Genomic DNA, 18682 nt, shown 5'->3' on the forward strand with positions numbered 1-18682 from the left:
ACAATTAAGGGATAAATCCCCTTGTATCTTGTTTTAATCTGAATCAAACTGGAAGCTCAAGGCTTCTTGTTCTCTCAGTTTGACTATCCCACACTCTTGCTTCCTTTGTAAAGGACTCATAGTACCTTTTTCCATGGGCTGTGGGTCTGTGTTGAACCCACGTAACTTTATGCACTTAAAGAAGCTTCTCCAGTCAGTACCTTAGACAATGCAGAGGGAAAGGGACACTCACAAAGTTCATTTCAGACCATTTAAGATCGATCTGGGCAACATCCTGACCCACAATCACTGTCTTCAGAAAAGAGCACATTTTTAATTTGAATGCCTCAGTGAAACTAGGTGGAATGAATCTGGGCTTTAGTCTACAGATTTCTCACCTTCCTTTGAATGGATTAGAGAACATTAAAATGAAACTTACAGTACTATACCCTACAGGGAAAATGTGGAAAATGTGTAACTAAAGAGAAAAAAATTAAAAAGCTTTCAAATTAGCAACAGACTGCGATGCTATTCAAGATTTTATGTTGGCAAGTTATCATATACCCCAAATGTCATAATATCATCAGGTATTGACAATGCCTTTGTCAATAAAAGTCAGCCTGCAACCCACAAATAGTACTTTGAAAGGGTGGGAGATGGAGGCAAGTATTTCATCTTCCTTTGCTAACCCTGTGCTTGCTAGCAGCATCTGACTCCTGAAAAAAGACCAAGACTTCTTCAAAGGACAAATAACCCCCCATGAGGGAGCTACAGTCCAAGACAATGCTGAGTTTTCTTTCCTTTCCCCACCACCCAGAGATCCTTTTCCTGCCTTCTGATCAATAACCCTGGTGATTTTGTTCTGATTGAAAAGTGAAGGGGCCTCTTCTTACTGCCAGCTGAACTAGAGAGTTAAGATTCGCTTTCACTGCCCCAGCTTTTCCTCCCTTTCTGAATTAACTTCCTCTGTGCCGGAAAAGTGTTACTGATTTCTGCTGACAGAAGCAAGGCTGTAAGGAGGCAAATGTCAGCAGCGGTTCAAGAGGGCAGCAAAATAAGAGCTGGATGACAGCAGAGCACAAGACTAATACTGTACGTACAGCAGCAGCGTCACAGTGTTAGGGCACTATTACTACTTGTGTACTGCTTGAATATCTGTGTGTTTAGTATTCTGATATTGCTGTGGTACTGAAGTATTGCTACATCTAAGGTATGGAGAGCTAAAAAGGAACTTGGAATCTGCAGGAATTGGTCAGAACTGAACTTTAAATCACTATGGATCTCTGCCTTGTGAATAACTATCTCTACAGAGCTTTGCCAAAAGTGAACAGAAATTGCCAGTAGTCTCAGTTGCAGAAAAAGTGAAAAGACGACAGAATTCAAAACATTCAGTAGCCTAATTTACACACAGGAAAAATGAACTGCCTAAAAAAATTTAAGATAGAGATATGCTTGACATTTGCCACCCGGAGTAACAGTTCATTGCCTTTCACCACATGCAATGTGCTTATTAAGTTTGTAAAGCAATATATATGCTTGAAAGCATTTCAGATTTCTGATACACCAAATTTGTACAATTCTTTAAAGAAAAAGCTAAGATATAAAAAGATACGAAAATACACCATCAAAATAATGATTTGCACTTATACCAAACCTATCATTTGTAGCACGAAGTTTAACACAGGTGTCAGATAAAATAATTTGCTCTTTTTCAGACTTACAGTCTTGTTTCATCCCAAAGGCGATGCATCTCTGCAGCCTACAGTACTGACACCGGTTCCGGTGGTGCTTGTTAATGACACAGTCTTTTGTTCCTCGGCAGGAATAAACTAAATTCTTCCGTATACTCCTTTTAAAGAATCCTTTGCATCCCTCACAAGTTACTGCTCCATAGTGACGCCCTAATTACAGAACAACATAAATCATGACATTAATTTTACAGTGTAATATTATTTTTTTAGAGTTCACATTTATTAAAAACAAAGTATTTGCTATTTTACCCAGAAAAAGAACACTCTTCTTCTCTGTGGATTACAGATCTTAAAATATATTGGGGCTATAAAACAACATAAAAAAGCAAGTGAATTGTTTTTCTAGTTCAAAGCACTTAAACAGGACGGATTTTACAAACAGGAAAGTGGCTTATTAAATTCTTTCCTTATCTGTTGACAGTAGTGTTAAAAAAAGCTAAGAAAACAGGTTAGTAAGAATACAAAAAAACCCATTTTCATTTATACATTTCTCTAGCAATTTTTTCTAACTGTCCCTACAGACAAGCCCTGTGGTTGCTCATTACAAATTTAGCTGCTGAAATTGTATGCATAAAATCTAATGGAACCATGGAAAGTGCAAACATGGCATTTGACAGCAGTAGGCAATCACTTCGAAGCTTTACTTTCACCTTTCATTTCCCTAACAGAGTAACAGTACATCCTTACTTCTTTCAGCAAAACTTCAATGAAAGAATAATCTAGCACAGTTATAATTTCTTATAAATAACCACCAGTTCTGTGAATTTTCTGTATAATATAAAGATTTCTAAGATATACTACAGAAAGTTTTAGAAGTAAATTATTTTGATTTTGCATAAAATAAAAACATTACTAAAAAGTACTAGGCTTTATTAAGACATACTCGGCAATTACAATTTTAATTTATGAATGTTTGAAATAACTAGGTCATATTACAGAAATAAATCTGAACTTTGACCTAATTTAAGATAAAACATGTTTTTAGATTCTTTCCTCACTCCTCACAAACATTTTTTAGATATATCAGTCTCATCTGATTGAAGTTTCCAGAATTTCTGATAGGTTTTCTGGATTCCTTTACCACAACCTTTTTACCACACTACTAAAACATGAAATTTCAAAAGCATCATATATGTTAAACGAATAATATATGAAACATTTCAACAGCATCTGAACTGTGAATATTCATTCTGCAAAGCACCAGGGCTGCTTCTTCACCTGCTCTTTGATGTAGCTTCTCGGAGTTGAGCTTGGAGGTGCCTGCAAAGCAGTTTTCCTGACACTGCTTATCACACAGGAGGCTCCCCAGAACCTGCAGCTGCTCAGAAAAGCATGGAACCCTTCCCAAATTCATTACCACTGCTCAGTATTCCAGGGCCAGCACAGGAGAAATAGCTCCTGGGATCTTCAGCCCCTCAAGGGAGACTCTATCCCTTCTAGGGAGTCAGAGACCCTTTAGCAATTGGAGCTGACCAACCAGATCTTTGCCTTAACTTTGGCAGAAACTTTTCCTACAGATGGGTGAAGTCTGACATGTATTTAGAGCTCTAGCAACTGCATCTTTAATGTTAAAGTTTGCCACAGAAAAAAAAATTGTAATTTGTTTTATTTTCTAGGAAGTTTGCTTCCTGCTGAGGGGAGACCTCAGAGCAGACTGCAAGTTCCTCACAAGGGGAAAAGGACGGGCAAGCACTGACCTCTTCCCTCTGGTGACAAGACCTGAGGGAATGGCATGAAGCTATGTCAGGGGGATTTTAGGTTAGATATCAGGAAAAAGTTCTTTCTTCACCCAAAGGGTGGTTGGGCACTGGAACAGGCTCCCCAGGGAAGTGGTCACTGCACCAAGCCTGACAGAGTTCAAGAAGTGCTTGGACACTGCTCCCAGGCACATGGTGTGACTCTTGGGGATGGCCCTGTGCAGGGCCAGTTGCTGGACTCGATGATCCTCGTGGGTCCCTTCCAACTCAGCATATTCTGTGATTCTGTGTAAAATAACAATAAATCCCACTCATGGATGTCAGAGTACCATTTAGTGTAATTCTGCACTGAAAGAGAGTCCTGTTTGTGCATGTATAGAGATAGAGAGATGTACGTATGTGCATGCAAACTGTTATATAGCTTCAGAAGAATTTTAAATTGCTTTTATAAAATTGCACCACCTTAAAAAGAAAAAGAAAGAAAAAAATAAATACCTGATGCCTTGTCTCCACATACAACACACAGATCAAACACTTTATTTAGGCCCTGTTCACTGGTGGAGTTGTCTGTTAAAATCTGAAAAGAAGTGGTAAAGAATTTAATATTTCTTTTCCTTACTATCTAGAAATAGTAAAATATATCTCATGCTTGTGTTTTTTCTCTAAGATAGGAGACTAAATCTGTGCCCCCTTTCAGGAGGGAACAAAATTTTTACTTGTAATACCTTTGACAAGAATTCAAGATTTCATTTCTCTAAAAATTACTTCTGCAAAATGGACTGACATTTTAAAAAACATTTAGCATCTGCATACTCTTACCTTTTATATTTATATCCTAATGACTCTTCCATAGTACAAATGATACTGAAGCATGGATGCATACTGAACCAAAAAAAAAAATCCCTTGTGGAGGCTACTGTATCTACACTCAGGTTTATTAACTCCTTTTTTTATAACACACATTAAGAGTGGACCAATAGAAAACATACTCTGGACATTATCATTAACTATTAACTGGTATACAGTTTAGCTTTCAGTAACAGTTTGACATTATTCTTCTTGTCTTGTTTCATTCATTTATATCTGGTAGCTGTAAAGCTTCATTAGGCACTTAATATTAGAATCCCAGTACTACAAGGTAGGCACTAGAATCTTCCATTTGATCTTTGAAAACTCTACCCCACCACAGCATAAGCAAAGCACAGCAAAAATTCAATTTAAAAAAGGAACACAAATCACAAATCACAAGTAACAATCAAACATAATCTTGACGTAGAAAACAATATTCTTCCCGCTAAAAAGAGAATATAGTTTAGAACATTTAAGAGTTTTTAACTTCAACTGTGTCTTAATGAGAAGCCAGTCTCTCATTCTTGCTTCACATACTCAGAACAGGACGCCTGGTAGAAAGGTAAGTAAACAGAAGTGAAAAGTACCCTATCTGCTATAGAGAAAAATCAAGATATCATGTTTTTTAGAAAGTTTGGAAGATAGTATAGATGATATATATAGGAAAGTTTAACAAGCATACTTCTTTCTAGTTAGCCTTTGTTAACAATACTGTCCTAGAGATTAATCTCTTTTCTTTTAATAAAAAATCTTTTCAAGAAAAAATAAGATGGATGAGTTAAGAAAATATTAAACATTTTGTTCCTTCCAAATGTCCAGTATTAACATTATGCATTTTCATGATATTTTAGAAAATACATATAAGCATATTTTAAGTCCTTCCATAAATGAAACCTGCACTGAAATGGGAAGTTTCACATAAGGAAGGACTACAGAATTGGGCCCATGAGGAGAGATAAAAATCCCAGACTCAGAGAACTCATTAACTGACTGTGAACATGAAGAATAAAAATTGATTATTAACATGAAAAAGACCCACTGAAGGTAAAATAGATGACAGAAGAAAGGGTCTTGCCAAATGAGTCAATGTAAAGATAAGATGCAATAATGGAGAGGGTTTTCAAGTGAACGCTACAGAAGAAGAAGAAAACAGGTGAAATCACAGGTGAAAAGATCATTTGCAGGAGAAAATACAGAAAGATCCCACAGAGGATGCAGATGAACAACAAATGAAATACTCTGTATTTCATAAACTTTTAAGTGGAGAAAGGAAAGCTCTACCCATACATACTAGCTGACAACTAAAGTGACAGAACACTCTGTTGCCTCTCAAACTAATTTATTTTGTCAGAACTTCTCTTTCAATTTTTTGTCCGGATTTCCTCTGTTCCTGAATTTTACCTTTTAAAGCAGTGTGGCACACTTCTCATCACTTACACTGTCTTTGAAAATAATTTTTTATGGATGACTTCAAATCATATCCCACTGGTTTATATTTTTTTGAGGGTTACCTAAAATACAAAGTGTATGATAACACTAAACATGCTTCAATGCCTCTCAATAGGATTGGTTTTTGCTACTGCTTCCGTATTCACATCAATTCTTTGGAGCAAGGACCTTGGATGTCCATTTGCAAAGATCTGCAAGTTTCAAAACCAAAAGTAGTATATAATTCAGAGATTCTTTCAAGCTTACACAACATGTGCGTAGTGAATCAGAGTGGACTAGCTCACAGAAGAGCACAAACTAAACAGATTAGGGGTCTTAAGTCGAAAAGAGATCACTTGAAAAAGGATATAATAGTGATTTATAAAAACCCCCACACTCCTCAATATTTGTCTCTTATAGAACAAGAGACATCTATTTAAATACTTCCCTCAGAAGGTCAAATCAAATGAAGTATTCTTTGCACACCATACAATACTATAGGATATTATACAGACCGAAGCACATGTGGTCTATAAACATAACAAAAAAAGGTTAACTTTCATAGCAGCTATCAAATATGATGGTCTTGCTGCAGTCTCCAGATCAGGAGGTTGCTCTGTATCGACAGCTAATAGAAGCAAAAGAATATGATCAGAAAGATCATTATTTACTTGTCCAGTTTTTAATATTTTTCCTTAAGCAGCTATTTACGGTCATTGTTTAAGTGTAAGCTAAAGGACTAAATGGCCTGTAGCAATCCCAGTGTCTGGCCTACCCTGTTGGTGTATTTCACAGGTGTATTTCACATGGAGGTGGGTAAACTATGTGCAGTAACTACACTTCAGTTGGAGCGCAGTCATCTCCTACTTCATGCTGAAGGAGCTCACATCTCCCAAGTCTTCTGCACATATTTTTCCCGTTCTTCACATCAGTGCCATCCCATCCTTGTCAGATTGAGGATGTGGGACAGAAAGTTGCTAAGTTGGAGGGTGACAACTAAGGAAGCAGCACATACAACAGGCATGGGAGTAAAGTGCACTGGGGATTACTTTAGGGAGTTACAACCCTGGCTAGTAACAATCTCACATTTGTAAACTCAAAATTATTAGTTTTATTTTTCCTGAGTAATTATTAATGTATTTCCCTACTAAATAGTCTGAGTAGTTACCATGGAGTACAATTCACACAGCTGAACTGCAGTTGCAACAGCGTACAAAAAGGAAAACAAGCAGAAGGAAATGTAAAGTGACAAAGACAATGAAGAAAAGAGTATGTTGCTCAACAATACATGAAAAACAGATGGAGTCAACAAGCAGAAATAAAGAGGGACTCTTGGTGTGGCAGGATCTGGAAATGACAGTAAAAATAACTGTATTCTTTCTAATGTCATGAGCCAGCGTATAAATTTTATAAGCAATAAGTTTACTAAACAAAATTTTCTTCATAATTTTTGAGTATCCACAATGAGTCCTAGTGCAAGGAAAATTATACCTTAAAGAAAAATCAAAAAAGGAGAACCTAGACAGATTTATTTGGAAATAAAACATCTTTTCTTATCCCATTTGAATGAAAATTATGAAATAAAGTGGATTATCTACCTGGATGTGTTGTGTAGAAATATCAGGGGATGCAAAAAACAGTTGGTTGACACCTGCAGCATCTGGAGTTGCTAGGATAACTTTTCCTGGAGTGGAATCTTGTCTGGCAAGGATCACCTTGCTTGGGGTAGAGCCATCATGATTTGTTAAGATGAACTGCTTGCCTGCTGAGCTCTGATCAAGTGCTGTAACAATCTGAATCTTCTGGCCCGTCTGCTGATCTGTGACAATCTAATAATACATTTATCTCAAATTGTTACTGCAATTTAAGTTAACCTTTGGACCCAATCTGGGCTCTTGAAGAAAAAGGGAGTTTTGCCTTTGACATTTGTGAAGCAGGATCATCTTCCCCTCTATCACATAAGAGCGAATTAAACTCAGGTGACAACTCGGATTGTCACCGTATTTGAAAATTCTAGCATACAGAACTCAAGGTATGTCTGTAGCTGAGCCCTAATGCCCATCAGGTTATGAAAAATCTTAACTCCTGAATTCATTGCATAGTATTTGAAGTGCTCAGCACCTCCCTGGTTTGATTGCTTAACAAAAAACTTCTTAAAAGTACAAATGTAGACGTTCAAGTGAAAAAAGTAAGCATCAAACAGCAAGAGGAGCAATAATCTTGTTGCACCTGTATATACATTTTAGGCTTCATTTTATGGGGACCTTTTTTTACATACACATTTCTACATAAAATAAGTAAAACAGAATCTCTGTCCCTGCCATTTTCTTCTTTTTTTTTTTTTTAAAGGAAAAACTGATTTTCATTTAATAATCATGAACAAACCTACAGGCTGTTTTTTCCATTTTATTCCAATTTTCAAGCACAAATACAACATATTAAATAATTATTAAATAATCCTCCATTTTCTGCCAACTTCGTAAAAAGATTATAATCTGTAGAGAAAACCAAGATTCCATATATATTCCATCATAAATCTCACTTTTAGACCCTTTGTTTCTCCATCAAAATGCCTGTATTGAAAATTGCCTGGTTTATTCTGGAGACTAAGTAGAATCATCCTGCACAGACTGTTTCCTGCAAACTATTTTGAATTACAGATCAATAAAATAGTTCCTATTAACTTTTTTTTTATCCTATAACCAAACATTTATTTTATCTACCTATCCCTAATATTTATATAGTCCTTATTACTGATCAAATAATTTATTTCATGGTCTAACACTTACCATAACTAATTCCATAATAAGTAGGGTGGCAATATTAATTGTATTTCCTGGGTGGAGAACCACAGCACAAAGAAACTGAATGAGGCATAATTTCACACAAGTCTTTATGAACTTTGCTATTGCACCTTCACAACAGGTTTATTCTTTCTGTAAATGCTCAGTATACTTATCTGTGTTTAAAAAACCTGTGCATAGCTTGTGTTTTAAAAAGATAAGCAGCAATGAGTATCTAATTTCAGTAGTTATAAAGTATATATTGCCACTTTCAAATATTCACAAATCCTGAGCTTCAAAATATGCAAAATTATTGTGTTTCTTTCAGATGGTCTTTTGCTATTAACATTTTAATGGATCACATTTCAATTTTTTGTCTCTACTAAACACAATGAAAAGCTTATTTAAGAGAGAAGGCCAAGTAAGATGATAAAATTCTAAATACTAAAGAACACGAATTTGGGGTGTAGGGTGAGAAGACAATGCAAAACCACAACAATAATTATCAACATGATTAATTTTCCGCTGAGTTTTCTCAGATACCTGCATGTCTGGGACCACAACTGGGTATAGTAGTCCCTTATTTCTCCATTTAATTCCTTTATGTTTGTTCTATATTCTTTAGAAGGCAACCCTCCTTGCCCTTTTAATTTTCACCTTTTCTTAACTTCCTTTTCCTTCTTCTGTTTTCTTTCATTTACAATCCTGTGTCATTTCTGGCTATTTTCAAAGTAGCTGATGTTCCATTCCCATTCTTTCCAAACACATCTACTTTACTGGGATTATGAGAAATCCAATGTGTTATCCTCAACAGGAATGCGTATATGTACAAAAGCCAAACACAGAATATTGTGCTGTTTCTTGAATTTCCAGACCTGCTCTTTGAAAGACAGTTGTATCTAAAATCTGTCTCCCACCAAATCTTACAAGTGCAACATCAAAAAAGGCACATACTTGACCTAGTTAAGTTTATACAAAGCATGCCCAAAAAAACAGCATGTCCCAAAGAGTAAAGACACAAATTTGAACTACAGTTACACTTTTTTGGGGGATATATATACTAAATTATCTTTTTTCCTATTGTAGTCCAGTTGTGTAATTTTAAAAAAATATATGTACCTGCAGATACATATGGCAGGACAGTAGGCAGAAGAACCAGTGCTACTTCACACAATTCACTTCACTTCCTATTTAACAAACAGAGTCCCAACTCTTCAAATGGGTTCCTGCAATTCCGGGAGGATGCCCAGGTAGTTTTCACCATGATATAGTAGGTACAGTGTTATGTTAATATCCATAGAAAGCTGTTCAATCTGCACAAATGGTTTCTCAGCTGCCAAACATTTGATAACTGACAGAGGCATAAGACAAAGAAATTAAACAATTAAGCACATTCTGTCTGCAGCTGACCTCTTATGGCCATATACCTGCAAAACCCCCACCTAAACTGCAATGGGAACTCCGAAAAGTTCACTGAAGTGTAACAACTGGCAATACCTAAATGTTGAGATAAGAGAAAAAAAATAATCAGAGGGAAAAAGAAAAACACTTATCTTCTCAAGGGAATCCATCTAGGCTCAGGGACAACACATTATGTTTCTTAATAATCTGAGACTCAATATCGCTAAAATGATAATGTTATAGAAATGGGAATATATCAATTCAGGATTGACTGCATAAAAATACACTTCCCTCACTGATTTCATTTAAGCACCCTGATGATAATGGAGGATATTATTTTCTTTTATTGCTTTCAAGCCTTGTTAACAAGTTTTGACTTCCACTTGAAAATCATTTCAGTAAATTAAACACGTCAATAATTGTGTGTTCCTATTATAGAAAAAAGAAACTGTCTAAACAAAGAGGACTAATCCATATGTTTATAACAGCCCGTTTTATGCAGAAATGCCTGTTTAATAAATCTGACATTCAATTTTTCTCTGAGAGAAATGGTAGCATTCCTTAAAAAGGGTGACTAATGAAACATGTTTTAAAGAATATTTTACTGAGTATTCAGTATTTCAAGATTTCAGGCAATTATGTGTATTTAATAATAATAAAGGACAGTAAAGGAAAAATATTGACTGAAAAATAATGTAACATTTATTTTGGACGTTTCACTTAGATGTATTTATTTCTACACACTTCTTTACTCTTCACATTAATTCTTCGCTGAAGAACGTTTTTATTACTAAGTTTGATACAGGTGACACGTCTGCAGAAGTCTATTGCAGGAAGGATGCCATTTGACTGAGTATTGTTCCACACATATCAAAAGACAACCACCAAAGTGTTTACCATCCATTTTGAAGACAGAATTAATGAGCATGATGGAAAAGACAAGGAACAAAGTAGTTGGGTTAGTAACAAGTGATCTTCCAGCTACATAAGACACTGAAAAACTACATAAAGGTCTCTGTCCCTAGAAATACAACTATTCTACATTCATTATATTTGCAGTAATTACAGTGCCTAACTAAGAGCAGGTCTTCCCCCTCAAAAAAGCTGTCAGAGAAGGGTTAGAAGCCTGACACTGGCTGTGAACCAACAGCACTGTTCAACAGGAAAGGCTCACGGGCTTGTATGTTGTTGTCTCCCATTCAGATCCCGATGCTGAAATTTTATCAAATGGCTTCACACTACTGGGATATTATAGCACACAGGTATTAACAGGAAAATCAAGGGGAAAGAGATAGTGGTTAATTGATGAACATGCATTAGTTAACAAAAGGTACAGATGTACACAAAGTGTAAAAAAAAAGAGTGGAGACAGTTGAGAGATTAAAAATCTACTGGATAGGTAAGACTGGTACCATGACTAGAGCACAGGATGGGTGGTAATAAAACTAAAAATACCCCAACATGTATGGGGGTGGTTGTGAAGAACCCTGGAAGGTTGAAAGCTTGAACATAATGCGCCAAAACGGAAAAAAACACAGAACAATGTTGAAGAGTGAAGCCAGCAGAATAAAAAGCAGCCAAGATTATACTAGAGGCTGGCTCACTTACATAGGTGATTTGTATGAACAACATATATCTAAGAATACTTTTTACATTTATTCTGCAGTTGATATTTTTCTCTATGATGAAAATTAAAAATAAAACTTTTGCAAGGATTTGCACTAACTTTTAAGGGATAAAATAAAAAATGGCACTCCCCAAATCTTCCTGATCTCCATATACACATTTGTACGTCAATTTAATTACCTACACTACCAAAAACTTCACATCCTCATTTGAACTGGAGATTATTACCTGGCCAGGCTATGAACGGGACATATAATATGGGTTGGGACAACCAAAAATCAGTGTCCTTCTCAGACATTAGGTTTCCCTGCACCTTTTCATGACCTGGATCAATGATACAAAGCAGTATTTCACTCCCCTCTGCTCCAAAATGTAGAAATGCTCCAGCTCAATTGAATTACCAAATCTACAAAATCTTCAACTTTCAAAGAATAGTATCTTTACAGTATTGGAAAAAGTATTTTCTTGCTCAGTGAATGAAGTTTTTTGTAATGTTAAAATTCTTATGAGAAAAAAAAGGGAAAAAAAGGGAAGATTGGAATGATGTTTTATTTCTGTTTATATAGACAGTGTCTCTGCCACCCAGGACTGAATGTTTACATTAAAGCAAGTAACATGATGCAAATAAAAAAGAACTGCATGTGAAAACTGGCAGAAGCAAACAGTTCATGTCTGCTTTTAACATGTATGAGATGAGGCATACCTGTATACGCTGTGATAAAGAGAGGCCTGAATCTGTAGGGACAATCTGTATTCGTTGTGGTGTCCCATCCATTAGTGTTTGTGTAACAGCTTCCTGCGAATGTGTAACCTAGAAAGAAGAGACAAATTTAATAGATTGACAGTGCATATACTATTTTAGTGGATTCACTACTTTAATGGATTAAATCTTAAGGTTTCACCAGCTTCTGATGTCCCTGAACAAGGCTATGGAAAGCCTGACACTGTTATTCTATAAGGAATGCAAATGCTTGTAATCTAATTTAACAGCTTAATTTTGCTAGTTAGAAAATTCTGTTTTAAACCCATTTTGAAATACCTTCCAATGTGAAATTTAGAAACATGTTAAGTAAAACAATTAATTGTTGACAAGTCCATGTAAGTGAATCAAACAATATTTATTATTACTGTTGATGTTCATGAGGCACAATATCTATCATCATAGCTGTGCTACATTTGCACTAAAATAGTCTAAGGTCTTACTTAAAATTGATAAAAGAACTTTCTGGTGTGGAAACACAGCAATGGGTCATTTCTGCTCTGTTTTTCTGTTACAGTAGCAAAACCAGAACAACAGAATTCTATACTGGGGAACTATCAAGGAAGTTAGAGAAAATTAAGAAATCACATGAAGCTGGCAAGCAGTATATCATATTAAAATCTTTGTGTGAATGCTCTCAGACAAAATTCATGCAATTATCAATATTTTAAAAATTCTTCATATCCTAAAGCCGAGGGTATATGGGGGAAGGTATTTCTTATTAAATTACTTGTCAATCAAAATTAGGTACAGCTGCTATTTGCAGAGGCTTGATCAGACTTTTTGTATTATAAAAGAAATTTGTCTTTATAGACATCTTCAAACTGAAGTTTTTGCCTTAAATTCTGGAGTAACTCCAAAACCTTTTTGCAGTTCACAAACTATCTGAAAATCTGTAATTCCCAGTATTTACACCATTATACATATACTACTCTGCACCTGATACTCCTTCTGCCCCTGCCAATTAATACAGGGAATATATATCTGTATTGCAGTAAAAGTACTGTTTCATAACAGGTTGTGAGTTTTTTTTGTTCCTCTTGGATCAGCTTCCTGATTTTGCAGCCATTCCACCATGTAAATGCCAGTGTCAGCAGAAGAAAGCAGGCCAGAACACGCGGTTGGAGGTCAGTGTGAGAAGAGGACGCAGCAGGTAAGACTTCCCCTTACAGCAGAAATAAAAGCTCCCATCAGCCTAAGTTGATTTTGAAATTTTACCCAAGAAAGCATTATTTTTGGCACCAGTCTTATAATCTACTTGCTCCTCTCCCTTCAGTTTGGTAGGTAAAACTGGCTGGCTAGTCACTCAGTGATCTGGAATAGGACACCGATGCAGGTTGAAAAGGAGCCCAGCAAACAGACAGACAAACAAAGGCTATTCTTAGCACCGATCAAACCTTCAATCCACATCTCCACAATGCTCAGAAGCAGACCCATCAGAGCAAATGAGAGAGTGGGATTAAGCTGCTTTAGGCATTGCTTAAACTGCCAGCACCATCAAAAGACATGCTTGTCAAACTAGTGCTCAAGCCACTTCTGAATACTGCTTTCTAAAAATACCTGATTTTTCTAAGTACTTTCCATAGTCAAACAATTCATCCACTTCTTTGCTTAAGCAAAGGGCAAAAAAGTGCTCCTTATACAGCAGCGTTTTGAGTTTGAGAGAGAGACTTTCAAGAACTAAAATTCTGCGTCAGCCTTTCAAAATGACATGTAGACGTAGTGATTTAGAAGCAACTGAAGTTTTATGTACATTTATCTTTGCTTTACAAAATAAACTATATATTACAGGACTGTTTTACATTGGTTCCCTCAAAATGTCATCATCTACATGACATGTAAGGTAAAGCTGCTCTTTAACTCCACAAAATGTCGGCTTGACAATTTTTCTTCATACGGAATACAGTTTTTCATGGCAGTAAAAAGAGTACTGATAAAAATAATCGCAATATTTGTTAAAAATTGTATTTCGTATGCGTGTGACAGACTCTCTTTCAACAACTATGTAGCTTTCCTTTGTTACAGTACACTGGCAGGACTGTGGAAACAAACCCCCATATACTCAGTGTATAGCCACTGAAAACAGAAGAATGCTGCTGCTCTCGGCAGGTAACTTCCCTACATGAATCAAGGAATGTGATCTTGATGTAGAAATAGGAAATATCTCACACTGAGCAAAAGACAATTAGCAAATGGCAGAATTTGAGAAAAGACAATCATTGCACAATGTCCCTTACAGGCAGGGTTATACTTTGCTTTAATGTTTTGCTTTTATGCCAGAAAAAGCCCTAAATTAACAAAAGCATGTTTGTGAATGTCACTGTGAAATAATTTGTGATAATTTTGTGGTTTAAAATGCATCATGAACAACAATATTGTAAAAAAATCAAATACTATGTCACAGAACACTTCTGACCATTATTTCAATGAGACACAGTAGCATTTTCCATTCTCCTAAGAATGCAAATACCTTTTTCTTTTAATGTTCTACTCCTTTAAATTTTTCTTGTAAATTCAATTAAAACGACTTCAACATTCAAAATAATTACAAATGCTAGCAAAAATACTGCTGAAGTTCCATAGATCCTGAACTATGATTTTTCAATGCTTACACAGATTAGGAATGCCACCAAGCAATTACAGCTGTGGGCAGGTAAGAATGTAAGCTACTACATGAAGGCTGTGAGACTGCTTTCCTTGCTGACTCCACCTTTCAGGCAGCACACTCATGCATGGCATGCACCTTTGACAGTACTTTTGGATTACAGAGTCCCACCTTATACTGCCCTGGGTGATGCTTTTCAGTTCTTCCAACCATGTGCTTGGGTGGCTGCACCTTGTACAAAATAAGGACAGCGATCACAACTGGGAAGGAGGCAAACCTTCCTCCGCTATCCTGTAATTCTTTTTTTCTTTCTCGTTTTCTACACCACACAATGACACACAGAGCTTACATGAGCAAGACTAGCATAGCGTGAGAATAAGTGGCTAAGTGAGGACTGGAGAACGCTTAAGCCGCACTGCTGCCAAATACGGTGTGACAGTCTCAGACACAGTAAAACCGTGCTAAAGGACAAATCCTAATCCACACTGCTGACAAAACAACAGCCACGAAAAACTGTAGAGCTGCAATTTCACCATGACCAGAAGCAGCCAAGAGCTCTCCGCAGCATCGCACCTTCACTGCCTCCATCTTCTCCCTGCCTTCCTTTGGCTATCAGCCGGTTCCTTTACGCTGCCTCTGGTACACATTAGAGCCTTCTCAGGCTTACTCAATGCTAATCCAGTAGAAAACATTCCATTTGTTTTGACTGGGTTATTAGCTTGCTGTTAGTATGGAAATTAAATAAGGTAAGAAACAGATGAAGGACCCTCTCTCTCCTATGGCACTGAGATAAGTCAGCTCAGTGTCTCATGGAATCACATTATGAAATTAAGAAGCAATCTTCACAGAGGCTAAACACTCATCATGCCACCCTCTTTTCTGAGTGAAATGTACATGTCAGCTAGCTTTGACTAGCCTTGTATTTTCAAAAAGAAAAAATTTAAACAGGAAATACAGCCCTATTTAGCCCTCCACAAGGAATTATATTCCCAAACCAAAACTACAGTAGACATATGTTCTCACCTAAAAAGAGGACAAGTAATGAAAACATCACATATCATATAAATCACTTATGTTTTGAGAGAGCCTTAGCAACACTCAGATGCTACAACAGTAAAAGTTTAGTTTATTCAGAATAGAATTAACCATCCCACTCCGCTCCAACCTTTCCACTTGACATCAAGACTGAGAGGAACTACAATTACTTGAGAAGTAAGTCTACGACTAGACAAGAAATCAAGAGTGGATATTTCAAGCTAAAAAACACCATTTATTTAAGATAATTTACTGCTTCTACCTAATTTAAAGTGGTGCTATTTTAAATAGCCTATCCTATGCTATAACCTTCTAAATAAGTATATGTACTCATATCCACACTCCCACACTATCTGTGCATCTCTGGGACTTCTCTGGCTGCAGTACACAGGTTCTGCACGTGGGTTACAGAGAATGAAAACTAGAAGTCTCAGAAACAAGTCTTCCTTTTTGACATATATCAAACACCAACAAATATTTTTACAGTGAAGACCATGGCAAACCTTTACTACTGAAAACAAAAACGACGACTGAAGCAATTGCACAGTTGGAAAGTAGAAGCTATGTGCTGACTTTTGTCACTAGAAGTTACTAGAGACCAAAACAGCAGAGCTGGACAGTTAGTCACTTACTGGAAATACTACTAGATTTTTCTTAATTTCTGCAGGGTAAACTTTAGTAAAAAAGACTTTGCAGCATAAGTATAAAACAGACATAGTAAGTTCTTCTAGCCTTCCAGAGGAGAGGGTCAGAAGCTTTAGCTGTACTACAAATTTTCTCTTGTGATTTTGGTTTTTATATATCAGTCTGTACATTTTATTATTCAATTTCTCTTAAATAGGACTCAAAATTCATGTACCTCTCCCATTTGCTGTTCAAAAATTTGATGGGCCATTTCCTCTATGGTTGCCATGATCTTTAATCACCAGAATTTCCTGTCAAAGAAAGGAAAGAAGATGCTTAACATCTGTAGTCTCAAAAGTAAAAATATCTTGGGGAAAACACAGGTCACAGAAGTGCATTTACAGTTTTCTGAAGATGACATCCCTGCAGAATTTAAAGTTTGATTATACTGTAAAAGTAATAATCTATTTTCTATTTGTTTTACTCATAGATACTTCCTATTTTTTAATTTTGCTTTCCCAAAGAGCAACAATATAATAAAATCCCTGTGAGAACAGAAGCCTATTACTGACCATGACATCCACAGGGTCATATTTAACATCTTAAAAAACTGGAACACAGACAGTTTTGTTAATGCAAATCAAGAGGGGCAAACCTAACTTCTTCTGAAGTCATACTGGGTTTTTAGTATTAATAGGAGTGCCTGAAGGTTGATTTTGTAACTAATAGGAAACACCACTTGGGATGCAGAAAATACATATTTTTTTAAAAAAGATGCTGTTTTGTTATCAATACTGTAGCTACAGCACATACCCTAATCTTTATAAGAAGAATTTTGTAGGGTTTAACAGACACTATTACATTAATGCAGTATAAAGGACTCAGATGTAAGCTTTATTTGCGTATTGTTATACAACTACTCACTAGGCAGTACTTAAAAGGAACGTGCACAAACTATGGAGCACCAAATAAACACTTAATTTTACTGACAAAAGCTGTATTAAAAGCACTGCAATACCTACTTCTTATAAGAAAAAAGTACTCTTACACTAATACAGCTAGTGGGTTTACACTCTTTAACTTTGTTAGAACTTCTAGGAACTATATCCTACCCCAGTGATCTCTAAACTTCCCCAATCAGCCATGCAAATATAAAAGTTAACTCATTTTGAAGCTAACTCTGCTCTTACAATTGGAAAGAGAAATCTGTTTTGACTAGGCAAGAACTGCAGGCCTCGGAGGTGTGCACAGTGGAGAAAGACAGAAATATTTTGGCACTGTAGACTGTTCTTAATCACTCACTAGCATGCTGTATTATTAACTCAAAAGATGAGAGGCATGCACATAAAAAAGTAGAAGACTGAAATTTATGCTGAAAAGCATTATCTCCTAAAAAGATCTCGTAAGTGTCAGCATCCTTGCAGGAGCACTCTATTAACCCACTTCTGCATCCACTGAGCTGCAGCACAATCACTATTCAAAGAGCACTCTACAATTTTAAGACAGCTAATGTGTTTTATCAATATTTTCTTATTTTAAATAAAATACTAGCAACAAAATATTGTACTGTTAACATATACAGTGCCAGAAATTAGTGCTATTTCATTACCAAAAAAACCCAAAAAAACAAAACCCCCAAAAAAGATTTAATGTCTTAAAAGAAAATTAGAGAACTATTTAGTGAGAAATACACTTTTGGGCAAGACAGATATATTTTTTCAGTTATTTCAAAGGAAGACCTTACTGCTTCACAACAATTTGACATACTAGAAATATTGTGCATACGATAATTCTTCAAAAAATTAAGAGTAAACTAAGTAAAATGCTGACATTTTAGTCCAATCTCAGAGCTGATACCATTTGAGTGGGGTTTTGAACTAGAGATGTCTGGAATATTGCACAACTCAAAGATGTACCATTTTCTTGGCTACAGGAACAACAAGAGTTGGTCGCAATTAAAAAAAATCCCCTATTTTTTTTAAATTAGTTTGAGTTGCAAAATCTTTTGACTGCCTCCATATAGGTCTACTGTGCAGATATCTTCAAGGACACAACAAACAATTACCTACTTTTAAAGTTCTACTTCACTATGTGTCTAGTTTAAAGAACTACGCACAAGAAAGCTTATTTTGTGCAGTTTACAC

The 18682-nt window shown here is 36.0% G+C and overlaps 1 protein-coding gene across 7 annotated transcripts in view; it reads right to left on the minus strand.

The window, feature by feature from the left end:
* NR2C1 (nuclear receptor subfamily 2 group C member 1) overlaps positions 1-18682 on the minus strand; it is a 50339-nt gene that overhangs the window by 17285 nt on the left and 14372 nt on the right. For 2 of the 7 annotated variants that reach the window (XM_050325418.1, XM_050325415.1), the window contains exons 2-5: positions 12218-12325; positions 7303-7533; positions 3923-4004; positions 1701-1880 (exon numbers count right to left, since the gene is read on the minus strand). In XM_050325418.1, the coding sequence (XP_050181375.1) occupies positions 1701-1880; positions 3923-4004; positions 7303-7533; positions 12218-12289 (565 nt within the window). In that variant the 5' untranslated portion in view covers positions 12290-12325. Of the gene's footprint in view, positions 1-1700; positions 1881-3922; positions 4005-7302; positions 7534-8493; positions 8524-9606; positions 9690-12217; positions 12326-16773; positions 16850-18682 lie in introns of those variants that run through there. The other 5 variants (XM_050325416.1, XM_050325421.1, XM_050325420.1 and 2 more) reach the window with 5 other exon arrangements.

Source organism: Myiozetetes cayanensis, unplaced genomic scaffold, assembly GCF_022539395.1.
Source record: "Myiozetetes cayanensis isolate MyiCay16 unplaced genomic scaffold, myiCay2020 scf3, whole genome shotgun sequence".
Taxonomy (NCBI): domain Eukaryota; kingdom Metazoa; phylum Chordata; class Aves; order Passeriformes; family Tyrannidae; genus Myiozetetes; species Myiozetetes cayanensis.